Source organism: Anolis carolinensis, chromosome 5, assembly GCF_035594765.1.
Source record: "Anolis carolinensis isolate JA03-04 chromosome 5, rAnoCar3.1.pri, whole genome shotgun sequence".
In the NCBI taxonomy this organism is placed as follows: Eukaryota; Metazoa; Chordata; class Lepidosauria; order Squamata; family Dactyloidae; genus Anolis; species Anolis carolinensis.
Genome location: NC_085845.1, coordinates 149,521,827 through 149,544,613, shown reverse-complemented (window position 1 = coordinate 149,544,613; position 22,787 = coordinate 149,521,827). Strand labels below are relative to the sequence as shown.

The following is a 22,787-nucleotide window of genomic DNA, read 5'->3' as shown; positions in this document are numbered from 1 at the left end:
TGTAAGAGTTGCTTAGATTATACTTTGGAACATATATGTCTCTGTGTACTAGTGCATGCCTGTATATATAAATGTAATGTGTTTTGACATACTGGGATTTTGGGGTTCACACTCACTGAAAGAAAATTGTACCACCCAGATAATACATATTTTGCCTTATATCTAAGCAATATAAGTGGCATTTTTAAACCTTAAGTCTAAAACAATCTAAAAACAAGAAAATAAAGATTAAACTAAAAAGCAACATAATAAATTTGGTTTCCAAATAATGTTCTCTTCATGGTTAAGAGAAAAATACTTCAAATACTGTTCTTAAAATATGAAGGCTAATATGCATGTTTACTAAAAGATTAGGTACCTCTAAGAGATGACCAGTCAGTGGTCTCCACAAAATTTCAATTCGGTGCATGTTAACAAGTCCTGTTTCCAGCAATTTAGCAACAGCAAAGAGGGATGGCTCCTAAGCACAAATAAGATTTATAATGAAGTCATGTTTACATATTTTCAACCAACATGTATACCATACGAGAGCCCTTACAATGTTGGTGAAAGCAGCAAAAAAATTTTTTAATGTATAATTAAGTTTTTCTCCATCATCATAATTTGGGGAGTTATAAATAAGTTAAATATAGATTTTTTTAAAAAAATCTCTGTGTGTCCAGATTAAGTTCTTATCTTAACAAACGAAGATATAGATAACCTGTGCATACTTTGCAGTATAAACTAAATCAGTCTCCAATTAAGCAGACTATTCCATTTCATCCCAATAGGAAAGCTAGGACTATCACCTATTCTGCAATAAACCAGAACTTTTAACAGAACTATAGTGAAAATAATGACTTATTTCAAAGTTTATAACCATAGTTCCCAAAATGGAAAGATATAGAAAACTATGGTTAATTACAGACATGTATTTCACTAATTTTTGCCAAGCAGAAAAATGAGATGCTGATCATCTAAATGCAGCCTATGCCTACCATTAAATACTTTTGAAGCATATGAAAATACTTTGAAATATAGCGGTAAATAGATCTTCCTGTATGAGTACATAAAAACCTAATAGCTTGGCCGTCTTCACTAAAATCAAAAGTACTTAGGAATAAGCATTCACAAGATTACAGTATTAAAATGTAATCTTTTAATATTTTAAATTTTTGCTTGTATAAACCTTCCAGTCACAGAAATAAATATTGTGCTTTGGTAATAGTCCATTATTTTCCTGTCTAGATAAATATTTTATTTATCACATACAGAAAGTGTGCATTTTGAGTTATTAGTTCTTACATGAACATGCTTATTTTATTGAATTTAATACAGTGTATTTCCATTGTAAATATAAGCAGCGGCAGTAGTATACTTTACAATGAGTATCCTCCATGATTATATATATATATATATTTCTCTTTTTAATATACCAAATAAGATTCTAAAGCACAGAATTCCAGTCCATCCTTGTGTTTTATAATATCTTATTTTCAATTTCATAGTACTCAAAATGAATTTCAAAACTCATTCTAATTTCTGTTGACAAAGGCAAATATTCAGCTGTAAGAAATTATCAATCAAATATAGGACTCAGTGAATTTATAAAAGTACTGTATATCTAAAAAGGAGGATAAAATATTCTATACCTTATTATTTCCATAGGCCATGTCCATGGCTTCCAGAGATAACGAACAAAGTGCATTTATTAAATGATGCAATGAAACATCATCAAGATACCTGCGAGATGGGGTTGGGGGAGAGAGAAACAAATTATCAGAACTATTGCCAATATTATTAGGAACATCCATTTGGATCATAAAGTAATTTCTCTTACTGTGAGCTTTCAAACAGCCTAGAAAGTATGTTGGAAATAACTGGCAAATCAGTCATAACAGCTGTAGTCAGAACCTGTGGAAACATTTAAGTTGTATTTTGTAAGTAAATGCCTTATATATAATACATAATAATAATATGTTAATTCACTTATAAGAATAAGAAAAAGCTTACAGTGCTAGGCCCTTCTACAGCTCTTCCAGGCTTTAAAGCACCCCCCACACCTGGTTTTAGACCAAGAATCCATACAAGATGCTGAAATGCAGAAAACACATTTCAAAATCTGAAACCAGTGTGCATGTTTGGCTATAGATAAACAAAAAGTATGTAAGTAGAGATCATGTTTCAATTTTAAACTTATGCATTAGTTGTAAATATCAATCCTTTCATATCAATTATATGAAAGCTGTTGGTTTTTTAAAACTCAGATGACTGAGCCACATAGCTACATCCATGGTGCTATGCATGCTGAGGTGGTACCCAATGCTTCAAGAAGTTGCAAGACTTTGATAAATACACGTGACTGGAAATAACCTGAATCATGGGAGAAACTGTATCACCAAAACATTTTAAAAACACAAAGGTCACAGTCTGATGAAAATAAGAAGCCAGTTAACCATTTAAACTCTGTCTTATTGGTTACAAGAAGTATGTTGGTGCTTCAGCTTACCTGCCTCTTATGTTTCCACAAATAGCACACACAACACAATAAAATTTGCTTGGCTACTCTTGCTGCAGCTTGGAGCAGCTGAGGATGCACTAAAACATTGCTCATAGACAATAAGCAATGTTACCTGTGGTAGTCTGGCTTTTCATGTCTTTTCAGCCTACCCACTGAAAGAGACACATTCACCTTTGCAAGAATTTTTACATGGTACCAGTCAATGAAACATAAGAAGAGGATAATTGACTACTCACCTGGAGAGTAGCCAAGACAAGCTGCCATGATGTACCAAGAACAGCTCCATGGCAATGAGCCAAGCTAAGTAGCGTCCTCATGCACTGTATATTCTTAGAAGTAAGCTAAGAGAGCATTTTAAAACAATGAGTATTTGGGAAGCTTGAAAAGTGACATTTATAGATATGTTAAATTTCAACAATGTTAATAGTAAAACAAAATGGTTAAAAAATCCTGCAGTTCATTAATTCATTTTTTCCTGTGTCTAATCCTGCATGTATGTAATATTCAATAGTGGTTTATATAATAACTATGACAGAGAAACAGCTAAGTAATTGTATATCATTCACATCTATCATATGCTGTGCGTTACTGAACTAAACATTACGACGGTTGGCCTGCTCATATTAGCATTTTTAAATGCTTCAATAAAGAATGGGAGACAAAAGAAACACTCCGATACACACACACACTTATTACAGACAGATAGTTTAATTCTTATTAAAGCCACTTTCAATATATTGAGTGTAATTTTGGGCTTCTTTCTGAGGTCAAGTTTTAAAATTGATATGTTCTTGCAAAACTGGGCTCAGAGTTTTGTTCTTATGAAAATAGGGGGGGGGGGAGGTTGATAATTGTGTCCCCCCCTCCCCACAGGAAAAGATGAATCTAGTGTTGAAAGGAACTATTCAGATAGTCTTTCCTCAGTATGGTCCTACTGATTTTAATGTACTCAGAACTCTTGGCTGTGTTCAAATACTCTCACTGAATCTACAAAGAGAAAGTAAAATTTAAATTGCAACCTGAGGGATGCCATATGGTCTTCTGAAAAACTAGCTTCATTTGTATATAGGACATTGAAGACAATTTTTACATTGATGGTATCGCTTCTACATATCTGAGAATTCATTTCAGTACAGCACTAACATTTATATTTCCAGCTAGTAAATCAGGATTCTCATTTGCCCTAGTATCTCAAACTGACTATGCATCTACCACAAAAGCTCATATTTGTTTCACTATACTCAGTAATTAATAATAACCATAACTTTAAAAAGGAAGAAACATGTTTTTAACTTAGTTTGATGAAAAATAATGATAACATTAAATGGCATTATTAAACTTCAAGAACATGGCACACACAAACTTAACTGCTGCTTGCTAATCAGTCCTCAACATTTACAGCAATGAATGAAGCAGCATGGAATGATACAAGACATGACACAAAGCAACACATGAAAAGAAGTTACGGTACTCATACAAGCATGGGTCGAAGAAGCTAGATATCAATGCTGAAAAACCTCCCATTTCACCAGTAAAAGTACTGTTACATTTAAAGGAAATTCAAGATTAAAATCAGCATAAGGAAAAATGGGAATAATTATTGAACCCACCATGAACAGGAATTCAAGTAAGGAGAAAATTCTATTGCCAAGATAAAACAAACAAAAAACAAAAAGGCATACTGGAAGCAATATCTGAGAATACTTGAAAACAGAAAAAGAAAATAGTAGCAGAATTAGACTTGTGAGAAAGAGGGGACAGTAGTCTGTCCAAGAAGCTTATAAAGAAAACCTACTACGAAGCACCTGAGTCCTGGTTTGATAAGGAAGTATGGGTTCATTGAAGGCTTTTCTTTTTGTCCCCAGATAAAGATGAGCCATAACAAACATTAAAAGACCCAAGCCTGGCACTCTGGTTGCCAATTGCTCATCTAAAATGGCTGGTGGCAAGATACCTGAAGATCTGAGTGTGTTGATGGGCTACCCCTTCTTTGCATGCAGGAAACAGGAGGGAGAGGAAGGGAGGGAAGTTGGTGAGAATTTTGCTTCTGATGGGTGGCTGTTCCTTTTAGCAGGTTCATAAAAAAGGAAAACTGAGGGGAAAAACATGAATGAAGCAACCTGACAGAGAAATGGTAAAGAGAAGGAAGAGCAGACAACACACAGAACACAAACACCTACTCTCATAATCCAAAATATAGTTACAATCCAAGTCTATTATTAGGTTATGCTAGCAAAGCCATGTAATATGTGCCAAGAGAATGCTATGCTACCAGCAACAGGCTGAAAGGGTTCAAATGCATTGATGTTTTCTGAATTTCCCTGGATTTTCTGTCTAACATTTGCCATTTAAGAAAATATTTGCACTTGAGAACAAAATAGAAAAAAATTACACTTTAGACCTAGACATGTTTCAGTGTATAATTAGGGGTCATACATAAATGTTTTGACACCTTGTAATAAAGATGAAACAGCCTATTTCACAGGCAGACAATCTAGTGTCTCCCTGATGTTTAGAGTATCATTGTCAGAAACCCCAATGCTTGGGGAATTATAAGAGTTGTAATCCAAGACACCTGGCTACTGATTTAAAATATGCCCTTAGGCATATGGCTGGTTCCTTAACAACAATTCATTTAGTATATCCCCAGTTGCAAGTGCTTTTGCTTTCACTTCCTTTATTTGGCTGTATTACGTGATTTAAAAATGTTTATTCTATTCCATCCTTTTTAGGTGTGAAAAGTATCCAATTTAAAGAAGAATAGGCAGGGAAGGTATACGTACTTGAAAAAACTAAATTAAGAAGTAGGAAAATTGGTTGAAAGGGTTTATTTTACAGGCATGTACTTTACTAACACTGCCATAGCAAACAGAGAGCCACACAGGTTTGGGGTCCATTCTAGGTTTACACCAACAATAGTTACTTCTGCCTTAGAAGCTGGTATATAGGAATATAACTTAGCTTTTTGTGAATTGCTCTTCTACACCTTCCAGAGAATTATGTGACTCTTCAGAAAGGGTTACATAATTTTGCTTTTTAAAACATTAAAATGCATCCAGAACAGATTCCTTTTAGGCATAGCCAGGGAGTAAGGCTCAACCCAAGATATTTAGTTGCCAAGATTGAGAATATGAAGCTTCCTCCATAGTCATAAAAAGGTACTCATCAAGCCAGCAGAGCCCCCTGTGGCACAGTGGGTGACTTGAAGGTTGAGTTGCTGGCCTGAAGGCTGGCAGGTTCAAATCCAACAGGGGAAAGTGTGGATGAGCTCCCTCTATCAGCTCCAGCTCCATGCGGGGACATGAGAGAAGCCTCCCATAAGGATGGTAAAAACATCAAAACATCCAGGCGTCCCCTGGGCAACGTCCTTGCAGACGGCCAATTCTCTCACACCAGAAGCGACTTGCAATTTCTCAAGTTGCTCCTGACATGAAAAAAATATCAAGTCAGCAACTGAACCTCATTTCAATAAAGACAGTGGGAGATAATTCACCTCCCATACATGAAGGTGATTTGTGAGCTCTGTACAAGTAGTATTTATTTATTGGATATACAGTAGAGTCTCACTTATCCAACACTCACTTATCCAACGTTCTGGATTATCCAACACATTTTTGTAGTTAATGTTTTCAATATATTGTGATATTTTGGTGCTAAATTCATAAATACAGTAATTACTACATAGCATTAATGTGTAATGAACTACTTTTTCTGTCAAATTTGTTGTATAACATGATGTTTTGGTGCTTAATTTGTAAAATCATAACCTATTTTGATGTTTAATAGGCTTTTTCTTAATCTCTCCTTATTATCCAAGATATTCGCTTATGCAACATTCTGCCGGCCCGTTTATGTTGGATAAGTGAGACTCTACTGTACTGTATACTGTCTTTTCCCTAAGTATGGCATATTTATTTATTTACAACATTTTTACCCCGCCTTTCTCACCCAAGGGGACTCAAGGCGGCTTACAACACCTGGCAAAATTCAATGCCAAACATATAAGCTCTGTCGTCCAACCGGGAGGATCAACAAGGGGCTTACTCTGTTGAACTACATCTGCTGCCTGTCACATTCACCACAATAACTGAAGAGAATCTCCTTATTCCCCCTTTTGGAAGCAGAACAAAATGAAGAGATTGAGATCACTTTCTCATATATCGCTCAGAATATACTGTAATCACAGTTGTGAGGGGAATTAGGATTTGTCCACTTATACACATAAGGAAGCTGCAAAAAGATATAAAGTGCCTATACAGCTTTTAAAAATGTTTGCCACTTTAATTATGATGGTGTTGCTTCATTCCAGAGACAGAGAAACATAATGAAGGAAGAATTATAATAATCAGGCAAACACCTCAAGAATGTAATTGCTACTTAAATTGTTAGTTATATATGTTAATTGCTATTTTATGGCATATACTGCAATGTGCTGAATGATATTTATAGAAAAAGGATTCAAAGTGGCTCCATCATTGCTCATACAAAGAGGTTATGTACTTCCTGCAGCTATTCGAGCTGCTCTTTTTACTGGATGCTTTTAAAAAGCTGGGTGCGGTATAAATATTTAAAATATATCTTTAAACAAATGGCATAAATAACATTTTCACATGTGGGTAACTATAAATCTGGACACAGTGGCCTTCAGCTATAGGATAATAACTGAAACAGTAAGATTTATATAAGTGCTGACTTATTAGGCAGCAAGTGGGTTTAGGGTAGCAGCTATCAACTAAAGTTCATGGGACTTTTTGCTCATACAAATTGGTGATCTGATATGTAATTAAAAAATCCTCACACCAAAGTCCTAGTTCTTTCCTCTCTTTATTGAGCAGAAGATCCCTTCTAAACCTAATACCTTCATTATATTTTAAGCAACGATTAACATTTTTTAAAGACTGGAGAACTTGCAATGCCAGTTATGTATATAGACAAACACAACAGACAAAGACACACACAAAAAATGATTAGTAGACAAGCATGGGTGAATAGACAAGAAGACAAAGTCTCATTTTGTTTCCAAGGACAAAAATTTTTCATGTGTCGCCTAACCATATCACCACACTATCAATGGAAACTCATTTTCCATATTAAACAACACTCATTATTAAAACTATTGTCCCTGCAGGCCAACCCAAAGGAGAAAGCAGTTTATAATGAACAGAATATTTTGAACTCAAAATGTTAATCATTCAGATTATAGGTTGTTAATACTTTTGCATCATTCAGCACTTCTCTCTTCAACTCTTTGAACAATTTACAACTGAATGTGATGATTCTCACCATTTTTGCTCTAATGAAGATGTACCATAAAAATGTTAACAACTACCCTTAAAAATAACTTTCCAAACTATCAAAGCATTAGTGGTTTGTGACATTAGGCATGGCTTGATTATGAAATAGCATAGAAGAAAATATTATGAACAGTATTTTACCATTACTGTTCCTTGTGGTTGCAGAGCGAGTGGCTGTCCTACTGCTACAACTTGTTGATGAGACTCACTTGATGGACTGATCATCTGTACATTCTGCCCCTGTATGGAATATGCTAAAAAATCCAAAAGAATACTTCTGTTTTACACAGAATATCATACTAGAAGAACTATAACTATGTATATTTTAGCATACCTACTTATCTAAGTGATTAGTACTGAATACTTTTTAATACTTGTAACAAAGATCTATTTTAATAAATTATATTTATTTCAAATAGCCAATAATTAATGAACCACTGACATCAAAACTCACCAAAAATTACCGATATTTTTCTCATTAAGTTATGAGAAAATACAGCATTAAATACCGAGTAAACAATAACAGAAGGAAAAATCACTAACATCTTCATATTCATACCATATTCATTTCATGTAGTTTTAAATGACAATATTCCAATCCTGCTACTACATTTTATTTCCCATTCTGAAGGAAACATATGTGCAAAACAAAGAAATGATGATTCCACTAAGCAAACTACAGTTGGTCCTCTGTATCCATGAATTCCACATCCACAGATCCCACCATCCATGGCTTGAAAATAATATTTTAAAAAATCAAAAAAGCAAAACTTGATTTTGATATTTTATATAAGGGAAACCATTCTACTGAGGCATTGTGTATAACAGATTCAAGTATCAGTTGCTTTTTGCATCCACAGTGGACCCTGATGCAAAATCTCAATGGATATCAAAGTACTTCAAAATATATTTCCAATGTTAAATGTATTCAGTTTACACTAAGAGCTTATTACTAAAATGAACACTATGGTGTATCTAAAATACAGCAACTTATATAATTGGAATAGGTGACAGGTCTGTAAGACACTCAACTGACTTCACATTTGAGTGATCACTATCGAATGTGATAGAAATGGAACTCAGTAATGTACAGTTAATTGATTTATTTACCATTCTAACAAGAATTTGTTTATCATGTATGTGTCTCCTAAAATTAAGTGTCACAGCTGTTAATTAACAATATATATGTTCTTAAAAGAGGGGAAATAAAACAAAAGTAATATCCTTACTTTTATTGGAAAGTGCAGCAGTGGTAGTATTCAGTACTGTTAGGGCATAATGAGGAGGCAAGGAACCTTTGCAAATGGCGGTAATAAAGGCATCTCTTGATGTCACAAGACCTAATTTTCCACACAGAGCAGCCATGGTCAGCTCTGCTTTTAAAATATTTTCTGTGGCAGCTTCATCGGTGCTGAAATAATACAAAGAAACAATTAGTAACGTTCATACATACAAAGAGCTGTTGACAAACAAAAATCAGACACATGTCTAAAAATAAAAACATTTAAGACAAAAATGCTGGGAAGAGTCTTAACTGTTGAAACCTCCTCTTCACAAAGTTCCTAGTTAGGCAATATTTCTGTTATTTTCCAATCATGTAAGAAGGTTTAGCAAAGCAAGCACATAACATTTAAGTTCAAATCCTTTTGACATAGTTGTGTGTATTTTCTTTCTAAACTGAAAAAATGCAAAGATCCATGTGGTCGTGTTCATATTTGCAGCATGTTAATTCACAGTAACTATAAAAAATCTCAATAAATATGGGGGAGGTTGAAGAGATAGCATATATTCCTCCACCCATTTTTGGGAAATGTGGTCTAGAATGTAATTTTTTGCAGACTCTAGTCACATATGAGAAAACAGGCTCTTGAGAATGAAAAAAATATAAATAGACTTTACCTTGCATCCAGAAGTAAAGACAGTGCAGCAAGAAGACCACACCAGCAGGCATTCACCATTTCTTCCCAGACAGCTCTGCTAACTTAAAGGGGAAACGTTTGTGGTATTATTAAAAATATTTAGCAATGATATAAAGTAGACATGTTTCCTAATGCATTTTGCTTACAGTAAACTAAAACAATAAAACAAACAATAAAAGACAATTCATGTTCCACAATGAAGCTCTTTATGTATTCATTTTACATAACCACTCAGATCAAAGTTTTAAATAATGCTCTCTTTGGGGAAAATAACTATAGCAAAATGCATATTGAAATAAAGGAGATACAGGTAGTCCCCAAGTTACAAATATTGAACTTACATCCAACTCTTAGTTAAAAACAGGGATGAGACAACAGGAAATGAGAGGAAATCTACCCAGGAAATGAAATTCACTCACCTGTTCCAACTTATCTACAAATTCAACTTAAAAACAAACCTACAGAAGCTATTTTGTTTGTAACCCTGGGATTCCTTGTATATCAGTACAGTTACAAAAGCCAGACTGGATTACCTGGGATTTTTTTTCACCAGTTAGTTTTGATATCTGATCTGGGTAATGGAAGTGTGATTAATTTGATATTCAAGGGTTTACTTCTGTCTTGCAGAGAATGCCTCCAAGACAAAGACCAAGATCCAAAAAACCTACTTTAGACCTTGGGCATGTTCAGCAGGTTTTCACTACCGTGTTTCCCCGAAAATAAGACAGTGTCTTATATTATTTTTTACTCCCAAAGATGCGCTAGGTCTTATTTTCAGGGGATGTCTTATTTTTCCATGAAGAAGAATTCACATTTATTGTTGAACAAAAAAATGAACATTTATTCTATACTGTACAGTAGTTGTCATCACAAACCAACATAACCAAACCAGACAAACTGCGACTTCTGTCAATAATTCCTTGTTACTACCATTATTTCCATATATAACTGGTATGTACATTTACCAATCCTGCATGCTATGGTGTTTGTTTGGTGGGCTCTGGGCATGCGTCCAAACAAATATTTTGCTAGGTCTTACTTTCGGGGGAGGCCTTATATTTAGCAATTCAGCAAAACTTCTACTAGGTCTTATTTTTGGGGGATGTCTTATTTTAAGGGAAACTGGGTATTTTCAACTGAAATGGAGTCCACTTACTTGGGACACAAGTTACATACTAAAGTATTTAGTTTCATAAATACAAGAATATGAAAAATATAAGATGAAGGCCTGCTTGGATATGTGGAAACTTTTCTATGGCTCTTTCAAATCACAGCTCTACATCAGAATTCAATGGTCTCAGAAGCCATATGAAAAATTAATTTGACTATTCTGGTCCTGAGCTTATATGAGTATGCGGCAGTTTTGATGGAATATATTTAAATATGCAGATCAGAGTAATGAGGTAGTCCTTTAAAGTGCTAATGATTTAGACCAGGGGTCCCCAAACTTTTTAAACAGGGGGCCAGTCCACGGTCCCTCAGACCGTTGGAGGGCCGGACTTGAGTTTTTAAAAAAAAACTATGAACAAATTACTATGCACTCTGCACATGCCTCATTTTGAAGTAAAAAAAACAAAACAAAACGGGAACAAATACAGCCTTGATGATGATGATGATGATAATAATAATAATAATAATAATAATAATAATAATAATAACAACAAAAGCAATAATAACAACAACAAAGAGGGTTGGAAGAGAGCCCTTGGGCCACTGAGTCCGGCCCCCTGTGTGCACCCAAAGCACAAGCAAAGCAACCCTGACAGATGGCCTCCCAGCCTCAATGATAATAATAGTAATAATAATAATAATAATAAAAATAAAGAGGGTTGGAAGAGACCCCTTGGGCCATTGAGTCCAACTCCTTCTGCCTTTGTGCACCCAAAGCACAAGCAAAGCAACCCTGACAGATGGCCTCCCAGCCTCAATGTTAATAATAATAATAATAATAATAATAATAATAATAATAATAATATAAAAAGAGGGTTGGAAGAGACCCCTTGGGCCATTGAGTCCAACTCCTTCTGCCTTTGTGCACCAAAAGCACAAACAAAGCATCCCTGAAATATGGCCACCCAGCCTCAATATTGATGATGATGATGATGATGATGTTGATGATGATGATGATAATAATAATAATAAGGGTTGTAAGAGAAGAAGAGACCCCTTGGGCCATTTAGCCCAACCCCCTTCTGCCCTTGTGCTGTGGGGGCCGGATAAATGGCTTCGATGGGCCTTAGTTTGGGGACCCCTGATTTAGACCACTGTTTATTATACTATGCTCCTCCAGGTGTTTTGGATTCCAGCTCCCAGAAATCTCAGCCACCTTACCAGCCGTTAGGAATTGTAGGAGCTGAAGTCCAAAACACCAGGAGGAGCACAGTTTGAGAAACTGTCTAGGCCTTCTAGACAACTTAAGGCAGTGTTAATATGGTTTATATCATATAGTTGAGATTCTAGAATATAACTTTACAAATCTTTTTAAATGTAGGTTTCAGTCACACAAGAGCTATGTAAAAATTAATATGTAAGATGAGATAAGAACATTAATAATTATAGTGATGAGATGATATGCAAACAAGCAGGTTTTAAATCAAATTGAACATTAAATAAATGTGACCTTCCAGTCTAAACCAAATTTAATGATTGGCTTTATTGTCAACCATAAGGCTATCAACTTTTCTGAATAGTTTTTCAGGTGTAAAGATATGATTGGTTGTTTTTCTTTTAAAAAAATCATCAGATGAACAATGGATCAGATTATATTAGGAGGCAAATACAAAACGTTAACATTAAAATGTCAAAGCAAAAGATCGTTCTTAAACACTGGGGAGGAAGGCAATAGAAAGAAGTAGGTTATGATTTTCCAAATTAAACACCAAAACATCATGTTTTACAACAAATCAACAGAGAAAGCAGTTCAATACACTGTAACGTTATGTAATAATTACTGTATTTACGAATTTAGCACCAAAACATCTCAATGTATTGAAAACATTGATTGCAAACCATTGGAATACTTAAAAATTAACTACAAATAAAGCTAGAATTGCATGAAATCAGCTTACAGTAACAACATTGTCAGAAGTGAAATCTGTAAAAAGTTCAGTCCTTGCTGCCTAGAGAAACAGCTGTGGATCTGGGCAGGAGGTAGACTGCACTGGCTAGGTTGGATAAGTGAGACTCTACAGTAATTAGCATTAAGTCAAGGTCTTAACTGAAGAAGCAAAGGTTATGGTGCGGTAAGAGGGAAGTAAGAACACACAATGGCAGAAATATTTGTACCAGCTTCTGTTTGGTACACAGTTTTATATTTCTATTAACCTTAACCCAGTTTCAGCCCCTATCTTATACCTGTTTCTTTATCAGTTTGGTCAGAAGCTGAATGAAAATCTTGCGGATCTGAAAACTGTGATGGTGAAGACTGTGCATCACTTGGTGCTATTGGACTGTCTGTTTCAACTTGTCCCAATTCTTCTTCGATCATATTAGTGATGCCACGTACAAGATCCAGCAAACAATGGAATGCTACTGACATGGCATAGCCTTCGGGAATTGTAGGTGGTTCAACTTTGTCCAACATTTCTAGGCTAAGAAATAAAAAACAACAATATAATTACAATACATAATCCTGGCTGTGGGGCCGGGCTGTGGCGCAGCTGTTGAGCAGCTGCCTTAAATCACTCTGACCATGAGGTCATGAGTTCGAGGCCAGCCCGTGGCGGGGTGAGCACCCGTCAATTAAAAATAAAAATAAAAAATAGCCCCTGCTCGTTGCTGACCTAGCAACCCGAAAGATAGTTGCATCTATCAAGTAGGAGATAAGGTACCACTTATAAAAAGTGGGGAGGCAAGATTAACTAATTTACGACCTGGAATGAGGAAGTGCCGTCAGTGTGGATGATGAAGCAGCTGCTCCCCCCTGTGGCCAGAATCGAACATCCCCTCAGAAGAAGGTTAACTTGCCTCTGCGTGTGTCTCTCAGTCTCTGTTTGATGTGTTTATGGGCATTGAATGTTTGCCCTATGTGTGTTATAATGTGATCCGCCCTGAGTCCCCTTCGGGGTGAGAAGGGCGGAATATAAATACTGTAAATAAATAAATAAATAAATAAATGTATAGGTCAATCTAATGTATAAATCAAGGGCAGCTTTTGGTTCCAAAATTTGGGATTTTGATATGACCCGTGGATAAACTGGAAAAATTTTAATACAACTAAAGTAATTTCTGTAAGGTAACAGTAATTTCTGGTGCACCAAGATCACTTCTGAGAAATTATCAAGAAGGAAATAAATAGTTTCTGCCAATGTCCAAAGATATTACTGGTCATTCAGACTGTATACTGGGACTGGAACTGTCCCCTGCTCCCTTGACTAGTTTCCAAACTACAGTAGTTCCCACTCCCAGGATACAGTCCGAATGACCGGTAATATCTTTGACTAGAAAGTCACATCTCTCTCTATTTACATACATATGCTTTTCTGCTATAAAATGTGAATGTGATTTTTGAACTTGACTGTAGATAATTTTATTAGCGTAACTGTTTTAAACTCTATTTTAAATAAAAACATGGAATAATTCACACACCCCACCTCATTTTCTATTGTCTTACAATAGAATATCTGGATTATTTGTAAGTAAAAGTAAATGGATCTTAATATGCCCACCTTGCACCCAAAGCAATTGTTTTAAAGTATTTAGATATCATTATTTTTACTTACTAGGTAGCTTTAGCACTGCCTTGTGCAGATATACTGAGGATAGGTATCCAGGTACCTCTATATTCAAAAGCTGGCAATACAGTTACACCTCCACTCATTCCTAACATTCCTGGATTGGTCTGTGCTGAGGCTGTACTAACAGGCACATTGCCTCCTGTATCAAGGAGACAAAAAATGACCACTTATTTCAATTTTACTGGTGTGAAGGAAGATAACATAGATAATGGTGGATTCTTCCATAGCTGTCCACAGACTTACTACTGTACAGTATATCATTCTTTAGTATCACAAGACAATATACTTATCGGGAAAAGCTATTCAGCTGATTTGTTTCTGTCTGTTCTGAATCCCTTCAACTGCACTACAAAATGAAAAACCCAAAGAGCTCAGACATGTTAAATATTTAAATATTAAATCCCATAATTCCTTGCAATGGAACATATGGTAAAGATTTTGAGAAAACCACATAACTGAAACAGGCACAAATAGGTGTTGGTATAGTGGTTTTATGATAATAACTTTATTTTTATACCCCACCTCCATCTCCCCGCAGGGACTCAGGCGGCTAACATGGGGCCAAGCCCAAATAACCACTAAAAACAAGATAAGATACACACAAAACAAGCACCATCAACAACAACAACAAAAAAACAGAATAAAATTAAAACTGATGTGACCGTTTTAATTGCTTGGTATGACAAGTGTTTGCAATCCTTCAATCATTTTATAAAACTGTAAAGCTTCTTCTAACATAGTTCTAAAACACTTCATCCTTATCAGCATGAACTTCCAAGCACAAAGATTGCAAGGAATTGTCCCTGGGAACTGTTTGTTTCACAACAAAGAACAAAATTATCATAAGAAGTGATGTAAAAACAAAAAACAAAAACAAACTCCTGACTATAAACAGATCTTGCTTCTAAAATAAATATTTTGGTAAATAATTCAGGATAAATTATGAATGTACAATTTACCTGTTTGGCTTGCAGCAACTGCTGCATTTCCTGTATTTGGTACAAGAAAAAGTGATTGAATAAATGATCCCAGCGCATTCACAATGTCACGAAATACCTTGGTCGAATGCTGCTTCATATCATAAGACTGGCAGAAGGACCTGTCAAATATTAAAAGTTTTAATTTAGAAAACTCATAAGTTAATCAACAAAAGGAACAGTGTTCCTATATTGATTGGAAATTATGAGCTAGGTACAGACAGACTTCATTTTCTAAATGCAAGAGCTAAAGCAAAGGGAGGCATGCCTAACAGGAATCCTATAAATGATTGCTTTGAAATTAAATTTTTAATTTAAAATAATTTACTTAAGTACCTTAACAGCTGAGGTTGTACACAAAGTCTGTGTATAGATTCTACTGCAACGGCTCTTAGCCACTGAGGTTTATCTGCATCCAGAAACTTCACAAGCAATGATAAAAAGATCTCACATTCAGTTACCTGAAGAAAAACAGTTTAACCATTAAAGAAAATTACAATCTCTGAGAGTTAAAATCCATTAACACAAAATTTACCTAAGGATAAAACGATTGCCTCTCTGTAAAAACCATTAAGCCTAGTAAATTATACTGAACTCAAGGAAATTAGCTATTGAGTGGACATGTACAGAATAGCACTTTTATTCCTATTTCCTAATGTTTGAAATAAACATCCCATTATTATCAAAACAAACAACGAAAATCACATTCTGTTTTAGTACTACTAGTAATAAAGCTACCCTATATACTCATGTATATATGACTAGAAATTTTAGTCTAAAACCCAACCCCCCCAAAACTGGATCAAATTATCCATGGGTCAATGTGAGTACTCCTTAACTTATCAAAAAAGGAACTGTCTACTTCTCTGAGTAGAGTGGTGAGAGGGATAACTTAAAAGAAGTACCAGCTCCCACTATTCTCTGTTCTGTAATGCCACTACTGGCCTTTTTTGAGTGCTTGGGTATGGAAATGGCAATGATGGTCAGGGGCTGTTGGCTCCTTAAGATGGCCTTGGAGCTTTCCTCTCTTTGCAGAATGACTCCCAACTTATCCATGGATTATATCAAAATCCACAATTTTGGTCTCAAAACCTGTCCTTGACTAATACATGATTTCAAATTATACATGAGGATGTACATATCATCATGATTATTTATAAATGCTCTCAGGTGCATGGTATAATGTGAATGACACCACAGCTAAGAGAGGACAGTTCACTATCTGAAATGTAGATATAAAAGAAACACAAGATGAAAGGGGGGGGGGGGGACAGGAATCATATAGAACTTATATCTGACTGTCTCAGTTACAAATACCTATTCTGTCTAAAACTTTATGAAAACGTTTTTGAGGAGACGTTTGAAGGAATCAAAGGGTTGGACATAAATACATTTTTGCAATTATTCTTTCTTGACATTTCAGAATCAAGAAGTCTTGTTATTCCATGTTTTGTGACCCATTGGACTGGATCTAATTACTTACAGGATTTGAACGACCATGAGAATGCTAGTCATGTTTTAAGAGGGCAAATAGCTTTTAAATTGCTATTTATTAATGCTTATGTTATTTTAATTGTACTAAATGATATTTTTACTGTTGTCTATTATGTATTGCTTATATCATTCTTTGTATTTGTGGTTTGCTGTAAGTCGCACAGAGTCCCTTCTGGGAGAGGGGGTGGGGTATGAATAAAATTTATTATTATTATCATTATTACATAAAATATACCCAGGAGCACTTCAAGGAATTAAAATATATTCAGTATATAGTAGTGACATTAAATCGTAAGTCTTACCAGCAAACTATAAAACTGTTTGATCAATACAGAAACAACTCTCAAAAGGCGCATACATATAGGAAAATAAGGTTTTTCTACTGGTGCTGGTGAGGATGAAGTATTGGAACCTTGTCTGAATTTGATATTTGGTGAGAAGAGTTTTATCACAAGTGGACAAACCCTTTCTTTTAGGAGGAAGCTGAATTCTTGATGCTGGAAAGGAAAAGAAGTCAACAAATGTTCAGAATGACATGAATCCAGATTTAACCACCGAAAAACATCAATTACTTATAATCTGACTAGTGCTAAATCAAACAATCTTGTCCAATTGTATAAAGAAAACACTGTTTTTAACAACTTCAAATCAGAAATTGCTTTCCTTTTTTGCAGTTAAAAAATAAACTGAGGTATTCACCTGTAAAAACACTTGTGGGAAATCATTGAGGACAGACTCAAGCAGCTCCAGGCCAAATGTTCGAGTCATTTCTGTCATGCCTACAAGCCAGTATGGGGCATCAGCATTAACAAGCTGACAAAGATCCTAAAAAAACAAAACAAATAAATTCAAAACAAATTGCCTTTCAATTTTATTCACTAGAATCATCCAGGAAAATATCTATAGTTCGATGCCTTTTAGATATTTCCAACTTGAAAATGTCCCCATGTTTCCATAATAAAATCATCACAATTTTATCATGTTGAAAAAAATCTGAAAATAATGGTTAGACAAAATATTTGCTTAATGAACCTATATCATTTGCTGCAGTTAACTGAATCTGATAGTTCTCTAATTTGAACAACTTTTTAGAATCTGCTAAAAAGCCAAAATAACTACACAGTTTCTGTAACAGACAATGAGTATTACTCCCCCTTTCCTTTTTACAATGTTGACATTTGATCAATTTGTTATTCTTCTCTCATGCAGCAAATGTACCAGATATAAGTGAAGGGCAGGTTTTGGGGCCAAAACCCCAAATGATATGATCATGGATAAGTCATTCCAAAGAGAGGGCAAAGTGCTGGTGCTGCCTCATCATTTTCCACCCAGATATTCAAGAAGGCCAGAAGTGGCACTATGGCAGGGACAATAGACAATGTCATTACTACTTTTAGTTTCTCCTGGGATGGACTAATTTCCTACCTTTCACTACTTTACCATGAAATATAGCACTTTAACCAGAGACTGAAGTCTGAAGTTTTTATAAATAAAATGTAGAGTAAGTCTTGAATGCTTCACTTTGCATCCGTGATACTTAGAATGCTCATTATACAGCATTTTAGTATGTCTTCAAAACACTGTGTAAACCAATTTCCATTAAAATGGGTATAAAAACTGGGGTGGTTATTGCCTTTATAGACAAACTGATCAGCATATAAATTATACAGTTTATAAAATACAGCCTAATAATAAAAATTAAAATGCTAGTCATTACCTGAAAAAGCATATATGCATCTTTAGCGCATGGTTTCAAGGTGCTGACAGATCTTCTGTTACTGTTTCCTTGAATTCCTACTGGTTGTTCAACAATATCTGCATATAACCCAGAATATAACATCATAAATTGAACATCCATGCATATCTTTATTTACTTCAACTAATATATTATGTATACATTCGCTGACATAACTTATTTGAGAAGTGACCTTGATTTTGCTAACTAGGGAAGCCTAGTGTATGAATTTCCATCTGAACTGTGGAGAATTAGGTTGAAATCCCCATTTAGTTAGCAAACTCACTGGATTACTTTCTTTTTCTTAGGTCTCTTGAGGACAAAGCCTGTATATGAACCTTGGAACTCTCTGAAAGCAGTACTGTAGTTGCATACAAATATGACAAATTTTCTTAGAGAGATTAACCGTGCTTCTTACAAACAGTATCTTACTATGGGTAGAAAATAAAAATTATATTTTCATTACAATATAAAAATATACACACCTTTATAATGTTCATCTTCTGCAACCACTCTTTCAAAAACAACAGTAACTACTTGCCGTACTGTGGCTGCTGCAGTATTATTTGTGATATTATCTTTTGTGAAGTGCAGCCGAAAACAGAGCACAATTGCCTAAAAAAAGTAATTTTTTTTACTATACAAACTAAATTGTCTTAAAGTTATACATGTAACAATAAGAACAAAATTAGATGACAATTCCTCCAATCTTTCTAAAGAAACCAATACAGAAATTAAACCATGGAAATGTTCAGATTCCAAAACCTCAAGTTTTGAGGAGCAGCTTAAAAAGCTGGGGATGTTTAGCCTACAGAAGAGAAGTTTGAGAGAAGACATGAGAGCCATGTTGAAATATCTGAAATGGTGTCGTAAGAAAGAGGGAGCAGGCTTGTTTTTTGCTGTCCTGGAGAGTAGGAGTCGTAGTAATGGGTACAAATTACAGGAAAGGAGAATCCATCTGAATATTAGGAATGACTTCCTGACTGCAAGAGCTGTTCAATAGTGGAACTCACTGCTTCGGACTGTGGTGGAAGCTCTTTTCTCCGAGGCTTTCAAACAGAGGCAGGATGGCCATCTGTCAGGGGTGTTTCATTGTGCTTTTCCAGCATAGCTGGAGTTTGGACTGGATGGCCCTTGTGGTCTCTTAAAAATCTTATGATTCTAGGTAATCTTGAATTTACAAGTGAGTAAGAAAGATGATCATGTGATTCCCACAGTTGTTTCCAACACAACCATCTCATGCATGTGTCTTGATTACTCAGTAGCTGCTTTACAAATGTGAACCTCATTTTATTGAGAGATTTAAACGAAGCTCTTAATGAAGTCTAATATCTTATTTATTTGCATTTTAACTGGCATTTTTAAAGGCTTTCATAGGGTACTTGCTACAAAACTGGAATATAAGCAGATTAAAACTGGTATAAATATATGCCTATTTTTTGATTAGGACATTTTACATGAGTTAATCTGATCTTTCGCCAAAAATGATTCAAATTTCTTGAATAACTATTGTCCCATGATGTTCACCTACTATAAAGTTGCTTTTGTTTCGACTAGGAAAGTTATTTTTGGCACTATTCCAATTGTGGTGATAACTACTGAGGGTATTTTGCACTTTAAGTCAATAAACCAACAGAAAATGCAAGAAAATATAAACAGTTTATAAATGTCAAAAGCATACTTCTCTAGATAATGTACATATTTTGACATTCAATTATTAAAGATGAAATGTAGTTGTTAGTAAAAAAAAAATTAAACCAGACTACCATATCAGTTGATTATCTATGTTATCCTTTTCATAATACTGTAATTGGGTAAAGTGATATTGCTAAAAGCACCCATGAGACAATGGTTCAATTTCACTCTCTCTTGGTGTGTAAAATCTCACAGTTGAAATTGCATTTTAATCCAAAAAACTGAGAATAGTGTAAAATAAACAAACCTGGTGGTATTTGCCTCCCTAAAGATATATAGTCATGTGGAAAAATGGTCTAGGAAATTGAAAAACCTGCAAAATCAGCATTTCATTAGCATAACACAATTGTTATAGTTATTGCTGCTGTTGTGATTTGCGTTAGACTGAGACCCTACCTTTGAAAGCGCTTCATCATGGACAACTGTATTGGTAGTTAATAACACAAGAACAGTCTGAAGAAGTTTGAGCTCTTCAAGGCTATTTTCCATGAGTTGCCAAAGCATATTAATAACATTCCCAGCTGCAACCTTGAAAGAAATTATTGGAGATTACTGAAGCATCAAGTATTAGACATAGAAATGGCTAAGAAGTATATGTCAATAATTACAATAATTACACGTTGAAAATATTTTCTGCCCATGGTTGTGTGTCTGTTGTATTTTCACATTTCTATTCAGAAATTTTAAGGTAATGTTAGCACCTATAGCTACCAAAAAATTAATAAATCATAGAGGGATACTAGTTTTTCAGGCTGAAACCTATGCATTTAATCTCTAGGATCCATTACAATAGGCTTTATGGCATACCTCTTCTTAATACTGCTAAAACCTGTTCATTTAAAATATTCAGCTAAAAGAGAAAAATCTTTATATCAGTGTCTTCATTATATTAGTTTATATACTTATATATCACAAGGAAGCGTAAATAAATGACTTGACAGTGAGATTTATTTTTACAAAGCCTTTTATGTCCCACACAGACTCTAATGTTAGGTTGCAGTAGCAGGTCTGCAGCAGAATGCAATAAAGCTTGAACTGGGAAAGACTGGGATGTAAAAAATATTGCTGTAATGAGTCAACATAATCCTATCCTTCTTTTCAAATTTGAGCAACATCATCAAAGTTAACACTAATCAAATCAAATTAACAGTCAGCATACTTATTTAAAACCATGAATAGTGTCTGTGGCTCAGTGTTATTTACTAGATATTTATACCGGCTTTCAATGAGTTCAAGCCAGTCTACATGATTCTCTTTACCCTAATGTGATTCTCATTACCTGCTTATAAAATAGAATCAGCCAAAAGGCAGAGATTGACTCTAGATTACTTAGCGAGGTTTATGGCTGAGGTGGGTCAGTCTGATCTAAGCTCAATATTTAATATAGTATATTCTATCACCACAGTTCTCAAGATACTACAGTACAGTAATTGTAACTGGCTAACACTGAAAGGAAAAGTTGCATGAACATAGGAGCAAAAAGACAGCTTTACATCTGTATCGAGCCTGGGCTGATTTACACGCCTAATGATTTACACTCAATTTTATTATTAAGTCTTCATCTATGTATGAAGTTGGGATGTACTTTTATAGTATTCACATAGGCTTTCCCAGTCTTACCTCTGAAACAACTTCATGAGACATGAGCCTCTGTATAGCTGCTAAACATAATTGAGTTATCTTTGGTTCCTTTGTTCCGCAGCCCATCAGAAAAGGCTGAACCACTTCTGAGCTGTTCTCTTTCAAAGCTATAAGAGAGGGGAAAGAGATAAGATCAGCAAGGGAATGAAATTTAAGGAAAAATATATAAAAAATACTCAAGAAGAAAAATAATTTTTATCTTGGAAATCCTAGCTGAAATTGATAATGTCAGGTAAGAATTATTTTGAACAAATCTTTTATCTGTTAGTTAGCACATTATTCCCCTCAGTTTTTCAGTCATACCTCACACAAATTTTCCAATAGTATTTGTTTTGTTGTTTCTCTTATGTGTCCATTTTACTACATATGAACCAGAGCAGGAGAGCAAAGAAAGACATCTGAGATTTTCTAGAAGAACACCTCTATCACTTAGGGCAGCCAGCACCTATCTAGACAGGCCAATGGTCTGATGAATACATTGTAGTTTAAAACAATGACTGCATACAACACATACTCTTGGATTATTGAACAAAACTACACTTATGCCATTTTCTACCTAAAGCCTTTCAGCTATGGGGGTTCACTTATACATTTTCTGTATATCAGTTGAATCCAATCTGGTAATTTATAGGTATAATGAATCAATGGCCCTACTGGATTGGGTTGATAGGAGTTATAGTCCAACACATCTGGAGGGTAAAAGTTTGGAGAAGACTGTCTAACATAAATATCATGCTGCCGAACTTACCTCAGTTAATACAGACCATTTTGCAAATCAGTGAATTAAACCTGTGCT

At 34.9% G+C, this 22,787-nt stretch overlaps 1 protein-coding gene across 3 annotated transcripts in view; it reads right to left on the bottom strand.

The window, feature by feature from the left end:
* The window catches only part of mon2 (MON2 homolog, regulator of endosome-to-Golgi trafficking), a 79,020-nt gene that overhangs the window by 38,778 nt on the left and 17,455 nt on the right, over positions 1–22,787 (bottom strand). For all 3 annotated transcript variants that reach the window (XM_062982542.1, XM_062982543.1, XM_008111085.3), the window contains 18 exons: positions 21,971–22,098; positions 20,747–20,878; positions 19,141–19,270; positions 18,638–18,735; positions 17,620–17,745; positions 17,223–17,417; positions 15,763–15,887; positions 15,409–15,548; positions 14,435–14,588; positions 13,068–13,303; positions 9,694–9,775; positions 9,024–9,205; positions 7,936–8,048; positions 2,737–2,841; positions 1,993–2,073; positions 1,820–1,893; positions 1,632–1,722; positions 359–460 (listed from right to left, as the gene is read on the bottom strand). In XM_062982542.1, the coding sequence (XP_062838612.1) occupies positions 359–460; positions 1,632–1,722; positions 1,820–1,893; positions 1,993–2,073; positions 2,737–2,841; positions 7,936–8,048; positions 9,024–9,205; positions 9,694–9,775; positions 13,068–13,303; positions 14,435–14,588; positions 15,409–15,548; positions 15,763–15,887; positions 17,223–17,417; positions 17,620–17,745; positions 18,638–18,735; positions 19,141–19,270; positions 20,747–20,878; positions 21,971–22,098 (2,294 nt within the window). The remainder of the gene's footprint in view (positions 1–358; positions 461–1,631; positions 1,723–1,819; positions 1,894–1,992; positions 2,074–2,736; positions 2,842–7,935; positions 8,049–9,023; positions 9,206–9,693; positions 9,776–13,067; positions 13,304–14,434; positions 14,589–15,408; positions 15,549–15,762; positions 15,888–17,222; positions 17,418–17,619; positions 17,746–18,637; positions 18,736–19,140; positions 19,271–20,746; positions 20,879–21,970; positions 22,099–22,787) is intronic.